Genomic DNA, 12928 nt, shown 5'->3' with positions numbered 1-12928 from the left:
ACATAATTCTTAGTCCGATGATGTGCAACAGAGTAGATTGTCACGTGTTGTCATTTCAAAATTACAGTAATTACAAACACATCATTATTATTATTATTATTAGAATTATTTGCCGGGGGCATCTACAATGTAAATCAATTTATTTAATTTTTAAAATTTTCTTATTTCAATTTTATTTTGTTATTTTATTACACATGTCCACATAAATAGTATTGCATTATTATTTGTGGTTCTAAAAAGTTTTATATATTTTTTAGTCACACTTAATTTTAGTGTACAATTCTCACTATTAACTACAACTTTTGCTTCAGTAATCTTTTAATTATTAATAGTTAGTAGGACAGTTTAAAGGCATACTCCACTTTAGTTAAACAGTTGGGTTTTACCGTTTTCGAATCCATTCAGCCGATTTTCTGATATTTAGAAGAATATCAGTAAACAGACAGTTTCTGGTCTCATTGACTTCCATAGTATATTTTTTTTCCTACTATGGAAGTCAATGAGACCAGAAACTGTCTGGTTACTGATATTCTTCTAAATATCAGAAAATCAGCTGAATGGATTTCGAAAACGGTAAAACTCAACTGTTTAACTCAGGGGGAGTTGTAAAATGAGCCTATTTCCAAAAAAAGTGGAGTATCCCTTTAAGTTTTGGTATTAGCTTTGGTTTTGGTATTGGATTAAGGGGTGTAGAATAAGATCATGCATAAATAATGCATTAATATGTGCTTTACAAGTACTAATAAACAGCCAATGTCTTTGTAATATGCATGCTAATAAGAATCTTGTTAATGGTGAAGATTGGACCCTAAACTAAAGTGTTTCCCCTTTTTTTAATTGAATATCTACTGTATCTGTTTGTTTTTTGTTTTAATCCCTAGATGTCCACGCACTTCTTCTCTCTGATGTCTTTGTGTTCCTTCAAGAAAAAGATCAGAAATATGTTTTTGCGTCTCTGGTGAGTGATTGGATTTTATGTCCTTCTCATGTATTAGTATGTATCTCATGTATGTAATATGGACAGCTAGTGGTTGAAATGGATACTGCAGTCTTAATTTAAAATATTGGACAGAGTTGTTTCCCCTGCCCTCACGTGGGTTGCCAGATTGTGGACACATACACAGGAATGGGATGGACGGATGCTAAGGCTTTTTAGGGCGGGTTGAATCTGCGGTGTCTGGCACAGTTCATTGCTTGCTTCCATGGCTCCAATACACTGTGTTTTCCACCAACTGGTAACCCAGGGGTGTTGAAAAACTATTGGGTAGATTGGTAGTGGGTGGGATCATACATACCAAAACAAAAACATGAAACGCACATTTCAAAGTAGAATAACTGGCACCTTTAATGAATTAGCTAAAATTAACTATGACCTATCAATTAGGTAATACTACTATACATATATATATTTTACAACATTTTTTATATGTATTAATGTTTGTTAATAGAAGGGCAATTTACTGTATTCATGTTAGTCCATTGTGCATTACCTAATCTTAATCTTTGTTCATGATGTTTTTACAACCATTTTCTTTGAAAACTAGGACATTTCTCACTCTCTACAGTCAAAACAAAAGTATAATCTATTGTTATTTCGGATGAATTTCATCACTAACTTCCTAAACAGACATATGCTTTGCATTTGGTGAAGAATACATGTTTAATATGACCTAATTTCTTAAGAAAAAAGCTGGCCTCCTCATCAAGCCATTATTAGATATCCTTAACACAAATGGTGAATTAAATTGAATATTTAGGTTTAGATATTTGTTCAGATTAGCAAACACAACACAATGGATGACTGTAGTTTGTTTGCAGTGCAAAATGTCTGTATATTGAATGTTGATGTCCGGTTCATTTAGATGATTACTATTTTTCTTGCTGTTTTTCCCTCCTCCTCTCTTTCCATCTCTCTGATCTCTCTCTCTCTCTCTGCATGTTCGTTCTCCTTCACTCCACCCTCCTCATTCTGTGTCTGGCGCCTGCTTTTCTCATCAACAGGACCAGCGAGCCACAGTTATCTCCCTGCAGAAGCTGATCGTGCGTGAGGTGGCCCACGAGGAACGCGGCCTCTTCCTCATCACGGCCGGCATCGCAAACCCCGAAATGGTGGAGGTTCACGCCAGCTCCCGAGATGAACGCAACACCTGGATGCAGCTCATTCAGGACGCCATGCACTCTATGTGAGTTCCAGGCCATCCCTCTCCATCGATACATTCAAATATTTATTTTTTAAAAGGCATCACAAAAGTAGTTCATAATTCAATTAAATAATTGAAGAAATGGAGTGGTGGATGGTTGGTGTTTTTCGAAGAAAAGGTATTTTCATAAAGGTGCAACGGCAATGAAAGTGTGTTTGACAGCGTGTTGTGGGTTCACAGAGAAAAGGACGATGATGAAGGGATCCCGAGTGAAACGGAGGAAGACAAGAAGCTACTCGAAACTAAAACTAAAGAAATGAGAGGTGAGCAGCTTTCTCTCTGTAAGCTTACATTACAACACCGTTTTGTCTATTTTTTTTGTATTTTACCCCCAAAATAATAGTAAACAGTTTTCTTTAGAATATTTTTTACACATATAACATATATTTACAGTGTGTCTGTGTGTGTGTATTAGGGGTGGCACGGTACATGAAAAAACACCCGAACCGTTCGGTTCGCTTGTCTCGGTTCGGAGCGTGTGTGCGTCTCACGGTTCGACGCATGCGCAATGTAACCTCGTGCCCGTATGTGACGTGTGTTTTCTTTTCGCGCGACATAAACTTGTTCGACTTGGACCGGCGCTGCACAGAGCGACCGGTGAATAACATCAAACTAGAGCGGGAAACGACGGCTCCGTCACTCACTTTCGCGGTATTTGATGTCATTACCGATCGCTCTGTGCAGCGCCGGTTCAAGTTAGTAAACAAGCCAGTAAAAGTGGAGTATGGAGCGCTGCAGGTCACGGCACACGGAGAAATGGCAAGAGATGAGGGAGTTGGAGGATGCGCCAGCGTCCTGTCTGGTATAAGTCCGGTGTGTGGGAACATTTTGGATTTCATGTTATGATATTTTAATATATTAACGCTACAGTGGCACTTTATGTTTAGATAAGAGCTTCAGTCATACGTTTCCAAATCCTGCACTTTAATTTTAAGTGGAAAAAATTACCCTCACTCTCTGGGAATAGAAGCATTGTTGATGCTGTTTTTGTGTTGAGGTTGAACTTAAATTTCACTTTATGTTTATGGCCTTTGCTATTGCTATAGCTTAATTATCTATAGGCAATGAGGTTTCATGTGTTTTGACATTTAAAAGACAGCGTTTTAAGAGTTCCTCTCCTTTTCTTTTAAAAGAGAATTTTGAAAGAGCTACAAAAGTTAGCAGTTGATACATGAAAGTTAATTTCTTTGTGTAAATATGATTTTATGTGATAAAAATGCACAAGTTCTTGTAGAGATAGTGATACACATTCTCCTTTTTTTGCCAAATAAACAAAAAGCATGTCAATTTCTTCTCTCTTGCTGTATCAAAATCTCACCTAGCTTTCCTCTGAGATAGTCCCAAAATGTGCTTAAAGTCAAGTCAAATTCAGTTTGTGCATGATTGCATGAATATAATATATATTTTTTTAATACTGTATCCTAAAGTGTGGATAATTAAGCTATAGATCACATGCTGAAGTACATTTTTGGAGTGTTAAGATTAAAAGAAAAAATAACAAGAACCGTACAGAACCGAAAACCGTGACCCTAAAACCGTGATACAAACCGAACCGTCGGTTTTGTGAACCGTGCCACCCCTAGTGTGTATATATATATATATATTATTTATATATTTATATATATTATTTATATATTTTTATTTATTTATATTTATTTATTATAAAAGATATATATATATATATATATATATATATATATCTTTTATAATAAATAAATATAAATATATAAATAATATATATACATATATAAATAATATATATACATATATAAATAATATATATATATATATATATATATAAGATATTTATATATTAACATTTATTTTTATATATATAATTTTTTTAAATATATTAAATAAAACACTTTCACTATTTTGTGAAAACACCAACCATCCACCCCTCCATTTTATATTATTGAAATTATTAAATATCTAATTTTTTGTAATCCATTTATTTTTTCATAAATAAATATTTTAAAGTGCCAATTTATATATATGAAACCAAAACAGTTTAGGGCAGGAATACTAATCAAAAACAATATCTTTTGAAAACTTATTTTAAAAAATTATTGAAGACATTTAATAAAACTCAATAGTTCGAGACTGGTTCGTTGTTTCGGTTGATTTTGTTGTAATGAGTCATTTGCTAATGAAAATCTTTTTTTTTTTTTTGCATTGTATGTTGTTGCATTCAATCAGCGTGTAACATGCACAATGGTTATCATGAAATTTTTTTTTCACAGGTTTCTCATTACATTCAGTTTAGACTTTGTTAAATAAATGTGCACCATACTTTCTTTTGATATTGGGTTGTTCATTTCATAGAGTAGCAGTCCAAAAGTGCAAATTAATGGTGCTGGAATTTAATTAAAAAAAAAATCCAAATCCTTAATCTGCAAATGGCAACGCTCTTTTTAGACATGCTCCAGAGGAAAGATGAACAGATCGTTTCACTCCTGATGGAGAAGATGAAGCTTTTCCGTGAAATGTGCGGTTCGTCCGACGACACGGCTTCACAAGTCAAAATGCTCTTCAGGTCCAACAGCGAGGACGTAACCAAGGGGGAACCCATCATGATAGACGCTCTCAGAGAGGGTAAGAACCACCACGACCGGCGTCTTCAGCTGTTCTCCACCTGTCGGCTTCAAACCGATGTGTTATTTATGACTTATTTGTGTTTGGTGGCAGCTGTGGCAGCATCTCATTTCCACCTCTAATGTTCTTCCAGGACTAGTAACTCACTTAATGTAATGCGGTTAGTGATGTGCATGTGTGTGTTTGCACAGTGGAGATGTTGCAGGCGCTGGTGAACAGCACTCTGGGAGGGGTGGTCGGGCAGCAGGTGGCCTGCGCTCAGGGGAACATGGGGCCCGTGTGTCTGCCACGCAGAGCCGAGACCTTCGGAGGATTTGACAGCCACCAGATGAACATCTGCAAACGTGAGACATTTAATGCGCTCGTCAGGAAATGTAACTTTTATGTCACATAAATAATTGTTTGTATGACTTCTTGTATCTGTAGTCTACCACAAGATTAGATTAAGAAAACAGGAACACTTTACAATAAGGTCTCGTTTGTTAACATTAGTTAATGCTTTAACTATTATGAACTAACAATGAGTAATAATATATTTATACAACATTAAAAAGGGCATAATACGTCCCCTTTAATAAAAGTCTTGATTGTGTTTTTGGGATCTACTACTAGAATAAGGTTTTCATGCTTGAATGTTACACGTTTTTCTCATATTTTACATTAATGCAGCACCTCTCTTCCTAGTCTGTCAGTATCGTTTCTGTCTCTATGAGGCCCATATATGAAAATTGCAATGTGATCTGAGTGGTCAGCTGGTCCAGTGTGTTGTGATTGGTCAGCTGCTTCGAGCATGCTTGGGAAATGTCACATACGTTACAATAACAATGAGTTTCAACACACTACTAACACAACTCAATTCAGGCCTCTTCCCCTTTATTTTGTGTATGGGAGGGAATGATTTAAATAAGGAATATTGTGACGTGTTTGTTCCTGGAGGAAAGCTCAATACTACAATTGAAGTGTTTCATGGAGTTATGGAGTTATGCATGGAGTTTGTAACTTTACAGACCCTTATTATGTTCAAACAGCAACATTACACTCTAAAGAAAGCTCTGAAAATATTAAAAAAAGCATAGTAGCTCTCCTTCATCTAACAATAACAATTAGCAATATATTTTTGAAGCATTTATTACGTGTTGTTTATGTTCACAGTAACTTTTATCTTTATAATACATCAGTAAATGTTGAGATTAGTTTAACTAAGATTATCAAACGCTGAAGTATTGTTAATAACTATAAACCTTTGTATATAATGCATGATTGATTGCTGATTGGATCCTGCTTAGTCATTGTGTTTGTGTGTCTGTAGATGGAGACAAAGAGGAAGCCGAAGATCTTCGGAGGACAGAATCTGACAGTGTGCTAAAGAAGGTAAAAGGCCTGTGCTCCAGCCAATAAGAAATGAGCTTTTGTCTTCGCAGTCAGCATCTCAATTTATGTTCATGATTCTGAATGTATAAATATAATTATCCACATATACAGATCTTTAATCTTAAGTATATTGTTGGAAATCAATTTATAATCTATAATTATAAAATAATTTAGATTACACATAGAGTTTTTACACATAGAGTTTTAAACAACCTTTCACATACATAGCAATTGTAAGTCGCTTTAAATATGTGAGTCTGTAAACATAGTTGTAAATCTGAAAATTTAAACTAGAATGTGTTCATATTTATGTTTTAATTGACAGAAATTAATAAATTTATTCAGCAAGGACACATTAACAAAAAAAAAAGTCTCAATGCTGGGTAGATTACTTATAAATTATAGTCAGTTACTGATTCCAAATCACATGACAAAATTGTAGTTAGTATTTTAATCCATTACAATACATGTTTAAAGTAATGTAATCTGATTACTTTTGACCTATTTGAATAAGAAAATATTGTACTGTATTAATATATAAAAATATAAAGGAAAAAAAAAATATTCCATTCTTTTATTTTTTTAACAACGTGCAATAAGTGCATTAAATTGGTCAGGATTAAATATAACATTACATCAGGATTTCCCAGACTGGGGTTAATGATGGAACTGCAGGGGTTTGTGAGGTCAATGAAAAAAGTTCAATAAATAAAGTGCTCAAAAAACACATTTCTTGAAATTAATTTGCTGTGTATCCAAAAAATGCTAAAATAATGCATAACTGAAACATAATGCACTAAGTTAGATCAGAATCACGTCATTATATTATTCATGAATATTATTTAGCTATGTTAATTTTCATGGTGACTCGTTAAAGCCGCATTTTTGCTGACAAAGTGTCAAACTGAAAAAAAAAGTCCCAAAAAATAGTCATTATAATGAAACATATGCATTCTATCTGACTTAATAAAGTTAATCATATCACCCATACTGCCCCCTAGTGTCACTTAGTGTTTACTACAGACGCATACACTGATTATATCCTGTCAGGTTTTGTAGCTAATGGCAGTCATTAGTGCAGTGAGAGCTCAGTGGAGGGTGGAAAAATGAATAAGTGTCCATTATGAGCGGCCAGCATGGCCTGACTCTTTAATGTGCGTAATGAGCAGTGGTGTGCTGGGCTCAGGCCTAATGCGGGGCTGATTAAACACTCTCAGCTGGGCTCAGTAAAGCTGCAGTCTCTGCTTGTCTGCTCCACAGGGAGGAAATGCCAACCTGCTGCTCCTGCTGAAGAAAAACAGCGAGGTAAGACAGAAGAACATGCTTCTTTTAGAGTTCAGGGTGTTATCCTCAGGGGTTGTGGATGTTGTTTTTAGCTTTCTGGCAAAGTATCAGTGGACTTGGATAACATGTAAAAAAGATAATAATAACTGTTTCCTATGGCATCCTTGAATTACATTTATATATTAATAAGTTGTATGTATTTGTGGGATGTATCTTTTTTTCTTGCTGTTGTGAGACTTAACATATGACAGTCTTTCATAATGACTTGTGTTTTCTGACAGCAGGTCCTGAGTAGTGTCACTCACCTTCATGACCTCCTGACCTCACTTCAGGTGTGTGTTTCGAAAACAGTATTAAATAGGCTGTTGTGCCAAAAAAGAATCATCTGAAAAAACTGACATCTTAACTAATATATATCATTACATCTATATATATATAAGGTTAACAATATTCTGATATTGATATGATAATAATACTGTATATTATAATGTAAATAAATGAATATGTAACTTTTTTTTACTTTACTTTTTTACTTAACTTTTTAATGAATTTCCATTTATATAGATATCATATAGATCAATCTGAATGCATATTTATAAATTATACTGGATTTAACTTTTTTCTGTCAAATTTAATAAATAAATAAATAATTATTATTTATATACCGTAACAGGATATATATCCTGCATATATATATATATATATATATATACAGTATATTATATATATATATATATATATATATATACACACATACACGTGTATATATATATACAGAGTATATTTAGCTATATATACACACAGTATACAGTATATATACACAGTGTATATATATATATATATATATATACTGTGTGTATATATATAGCTAAATGAATAAATGCTTAAGCCTTGTATATATATATATATATATATATATATATACTGTATATATATAGCTAAATGAATAAATGCTTAAATGCTTAAGCCTTGTATATATATATATATATATATATTTATATATATATATATATATATTAGGGCTGTGCAAAAATTAATTGCGATTAATCGCATCCAAAATAAAAGTCTGTGTTTACATAATATATTTGTGTGTGCTGTATATAATAATTTTGTATATATAAATACCTATGCATGCATGTATATATTTAAGTACTTAAATTTTGTGTGTATATATATATATATATATATAAATACATAATCTATATTATATAAATATAAATATTTTATATATGAATAACACATTTTCTTAAATATATACATGCATGTGTGTGTATTTATATATACAAAATAATTATATACAGCACACACAAATATATTATGTAAACACAGTTTTATTTCAGACTTTTATTTTGGATGCGATTAATCGCAATTAATTTTTGCATGATTCTGTATAAAATTGATTTTATAAAAAAACTTGAATGAATGTTTTTAAATTTGAACATGAATATATATTTATAAATTTGAACACTTGTATCCTCATACTAGTTACAAGTGTTTTTATTTTATTTTTATTAACAAGACAAGTTGCATATACAAAGTAATAGACCAATGACCTATACACACAAGTACAGATAGAGGGGAGACAAAAAAAAGCTCGATATATAGTAGTGTATACAGGTCCAGTGTGATATAACAGACACAAGTGTTGTGTTTAATATATAATGTCTTGTTTTAAATGTGTTTTGTTCTCAGGCCGTGGTGCTGCAGCAGGACACTTTCATCGAGGACCAGCGTCAGGCCCTGAGCGAGCGCGCCCCGTCCCGTTCCTCCTCTCGTTCCTCCTCTCGCCCCCCCTCGCTGGTGGAGCAGGAGAAACAGCGCAGCTTGGAGCGACACCGTCAGGAAGCCACCGCCCTGCAGCGCCAGCAAGCCGCCCACGCCGAAGACAAGCGGCGCAAGGAGAAGGAGTGGGATGTGAAGGAACGGGAGCTGACGGACCGGGAGGTGCTGGTGCACGTGAGGGAGGAGGAGATGCGGAGGAGGAACAAGGAGTTGGAGGATGCACAGCAGGAGCTGCTGGCAAGGAAGGAGGATTATCAGAGGGATCTAGAGAGACTGAGGGACGCTCAGAGGAGGCTGGAGAGGGAGAGGGAGCAGATGCAGAGGGAACTGGAGAGAGTGGAGCACCTCCGGGAGGTGGAGGTGAGGCTTGAACTGCACATTACTCATCAATCATTATTTATTATAATAATTCACTCCGAATACTGGGGCGGTGATGGCGCAGTGGATAAGACGCATGCCTTTGGTGTGCGAGACCTGGGTTTGAATCCACTGTGAGACACCAATGTGTCCCTGAGCAAGACACTTAACCCCTAGTTGCTCCAGAGGCGTGCGACCTCTGACGTATATAGCAATTGCAAGTCGCTTTGGATAAAAGCTTCAGCTAAATGTAAATGTAAAGATCTGAAGGCCATCATCTTTCTTTATGCAGTGTTTTATTGAAAATTTGTGTTTTTTTCTAGTGTTGAGAGCAACTAAAATATTTTGTTGATTTGATAAATTCCCCCAAAAAATACAGTGTGAATGATTTAATAAAATTGGATGAATTTAGAAGGTTTACTTTAAATATTGATTTAAAAATTAACCATTCTCACATTGACAAATTTACTACTTTATATGTGTGAGTCAAAAACATGCATCCTAGAAAGAACTACAAATAACAGAAGCAGAATATACTGGTACCATATCAGTTATTATCGGCCAGTTATTACTGTACTAGGGCTGTGCAAAAATTAATTGTGATTAATCACATCCAAAATAAAAGTCTGTGTTTACATAATATATTTGTGTGTCCTGTATATAATTATTTTGTATATATAAATACACACACATGCATGTATATATTTAAGAAAATGTGTTATTCATATATCAAATATTTATATTTTTTATAATAAAGATTATGTATTTATATACATATACAGAATTTAAGCGCAAATAATTCTTAAATATATACATGCATGCATAGGTATTTATATATATAAAATAATTATATACAGCACACACAAATATATTATAAACAACACAGACTTTTATTTTGGATGCGATTAATCGCAATTAATTTTTGCACAGCCCTATACTGCATTATGTATGTGCTCGATTTAAAGATAAAAACAAACATTTAATCTCTTTAAAATCTTTCAAAACACCGTAAAAACTGTGAAAAAAAGTGTGCAATTTATTTGTAAAAAATATATTTATTTGTTTTTTTTTTTAATCAAAATTACCATATAGGCAGTAATAGTGTGCAATATTATATAGATTTAAAATATATTTAAACTCACTTTAAAGTAACTTTTGATCCATTTAGTCCCTCCTCGCTGGGAAAAAGTAATAATTTCTTTTAGAAAAAGCTGACTAACCCCAAGTACATATATGGTATATATAATATTATTTTTAATTTAGACAAACTTGTATTTATAGGCCAAACTTATATTTTTTTTGTAAACATGACTTTTTCCTGGCAGGCTTAAAAGAAATCTGCGCTCTGACTAACAGAAGTAATGCAAAGTTTGGAGTTTGCGGTTTTTGAGCGCTTTCCTTCGGGATAGTAATGCTTTGATACGTTGACCTGTGATTCTTGAGATTGAACTTGTCATTTTTTGACCCCGTTCTGATTTGAGTTTTAACTCATATTAACATATCATTTATTATGCCACAGGCTCGGCTCCAGCGCACCCCTTCCAGCACATCGGAGGACTCCCTAAAGCTCCAGAGCAGCAGCTCTATAGAGCGAGAGCACTGGGAGGGCGAGTCATCGTCCAGCCCCAGGAAGAACTCTTTGTCCAGGATTGACTCCAAACAGAAGGGTCGCAGCCTCTTCTCCCTGGGCAGCAAAACTCAGAGCTTAGAGGGTCAAAACCAAATGCCTACACGACTGCTACAGCTGGCTACATCCAAGGACAAAAAGGACAAAAAGAAGAAGAAGAGCAAAAGCCAGCCTCAGGATGCAGGTGAACACGGAAAACTCTCATGCACTAATTCAATAGAGATAATGAAAACGAATTAATTCAGTTAACCTGCAAACCACAACCTCCATATCCGTTCTGAAAGGAATTGGAAACAAAGTCTCTCATGCAAGACATCACACATTTAAATTGTTAAATGATTCGTCAGGAGGAAAGGGTTTGCATTAGGATGTTTTTGCACATATTGAATCAGTGAGTGTATTAATCTCAGGTTGGTTTTTTTGTCTCCAGCATCACATCTGTTGCCCCTGGCAGAGCCTCCTATGGACGGAGAGATCTTCTTCTGCTGATTTACCCATCATCCTTCCCTCTCATGGACTTTCTATCAAATCATTTAGGAAGCAGCATACCGCAGTTATGGCTCATCTTACATTTTTTAAAAATGTCATAAATCACACAAAACGTATCCATGTCATGTTACACCCCAGAATAAAAAATAAAAAAGCTGATTTTAGGATTGTTTTTATTTAATTTTTATTTTTTTAGAATAATTGCATTGTTTTAATAGCAATTTACCCCCAAATTCTTATTACAGTAAAGAGTAATAATAGAAACCGTAATAATATATTATTTGAGTTATATTTAAATAGCATGGTAAATGTTTTACTGCTGTTATATAGTATTTTATTACAGTATTTTTTTTTACTGTAATAAATATATATATATATATATATATATATATATATATATATATATGTGTGTGTGTGTGTATATACACACACTTACATACACACACACACACACACACATATATATATATTAGGGCTGTGCAAAAATTAATTGTGATTAATCGCATCCAAAATAAAAGTCTGTGTTTACATAATATATTTGAGTGTGTTGTATATAATTATTTTATATATATAAATACCTATGCATGCATGTATATATTTAAGAATCATTTGTGCTTAAATTCTGTATATGTATATAAATACATAATCTATATTATAAAAAATATAAATATTTTATATATGAATAATGAATTTTCTTAAATATATACATGCATGTGTGTGTATTTATATATACAAAATAATTATATACAGCACACACAAATATATTATGTAAACACAGACTTTTATTTTGGATGCGATTAATCACAATTAATTTTTGCACAGCCCTGATATATATATATATATATATATAGTTATAGTTATAGTTATATATAGTTATATAAATATAAATGTTTTTTATTTTTTTTTATTATTTTTACTAATATTATTTTATTTTGGGGATAAATGTGACGTGGGCATGTTTTCTGTAAGAGTGACCCAAATTGTAGATCATTTTCAAATCTGCAGACCCAAATCTAAGACTTGCTTTCAAATGTTTGTTTATTAGACATCCCATCTTTCCATACATTGCTAAAATACACAGATTGTCTGAATTTCAGTGTCGCAGTTGTCGGCACTCGGTTACAAATCAATTGTTCCTCCAAAAGTTTTAGAAAACTATAAACAATTGTAACTTCCCGTACTGGCCAACTTTTTAGGTAGAGAAATCATTTCGGCTTATTGC

The 12928-nt window shown here is 33.5% G+C and overlaps 1 protein-coding gene across 5 annotated transcripts in view; it reads left to right on the top strand.

Moving 5' to 3' along the window:
• akap13a (A-kinase anchoring protein 13a) overlaps nucleotides 1–12071 on the top strand; it is an 86312-nt gene extending 74241 nt beyond the window's left edge. For 4 of the 5 annotated variants that reach the window (XM_039658909.2, XM_039658908.2, XM_089129913.1 and 1 more), the window contains 11 exons: nucleotides 882–958; nucleotides 2002–2183; nucleotides 2382–2464; nucleotides 4620–4796; nucleotides 4988–5140; nucleotides 6106–6167; nucleotides 7428–7472; nucleotides 7733–7783; nucleotides 9144–9593; nucleotides 11110–11401; nucleotides 11648–12071. In XM_039658909.2, the coding sequence (XP_039514843.2) occupies nucleotides 882–958; nucleotides 2002–2183; nucleotides 2382–2464; nucleotides 4620–4796; nucleotides 4988–5140; nucleotides 6106–6167; nucleotides 7428–7472; nucleotides 7733–7783; nucleotides 9144–9593; nucleotides 11110–11401; nucleotides 11648–11706 (1631 nt within the window). In that variant the 3' untranslated portion in view covers nucleotides 11707–12071. The remainder of the gene's footprint in view (nucleotides 1–881; nucleotides 959–2001; nucleotides 2184–2381; nucleotides 2465–4619; nucleotides 4797–4987; nucleotides 5141–6105; nucleotides 6168–7427; nucleotides 7473–7732; nucleotides 7784–9143; nucleotides 9594–11109; nucleotides 11402–11647) is intronic. The other variant, XM_039658910.2, reaches the window with a different exon arrangement.
• Nucleotides 12072–12928: the final 857 nt, after the last annotated feature.

This window comes from Pimephales promelas, chromosome 1 (genome assembly GCF_988280905.1).
Source record: "Pimephales promelas chromosome 1, fPimPro1.hap1.1, whole genome shotgun sequence".
Taxonomy (NCBI): Eukaryota; Metazoa; Chordata; class Actinopteri; order Cypriniformes; family Leuciscidae; genus Pimephales; species Pimephales promelas.
Note: the sequence above shows the minus strand (reverse complement) of the source record. Positions and strands in the feature narration are given on the sequence as shown.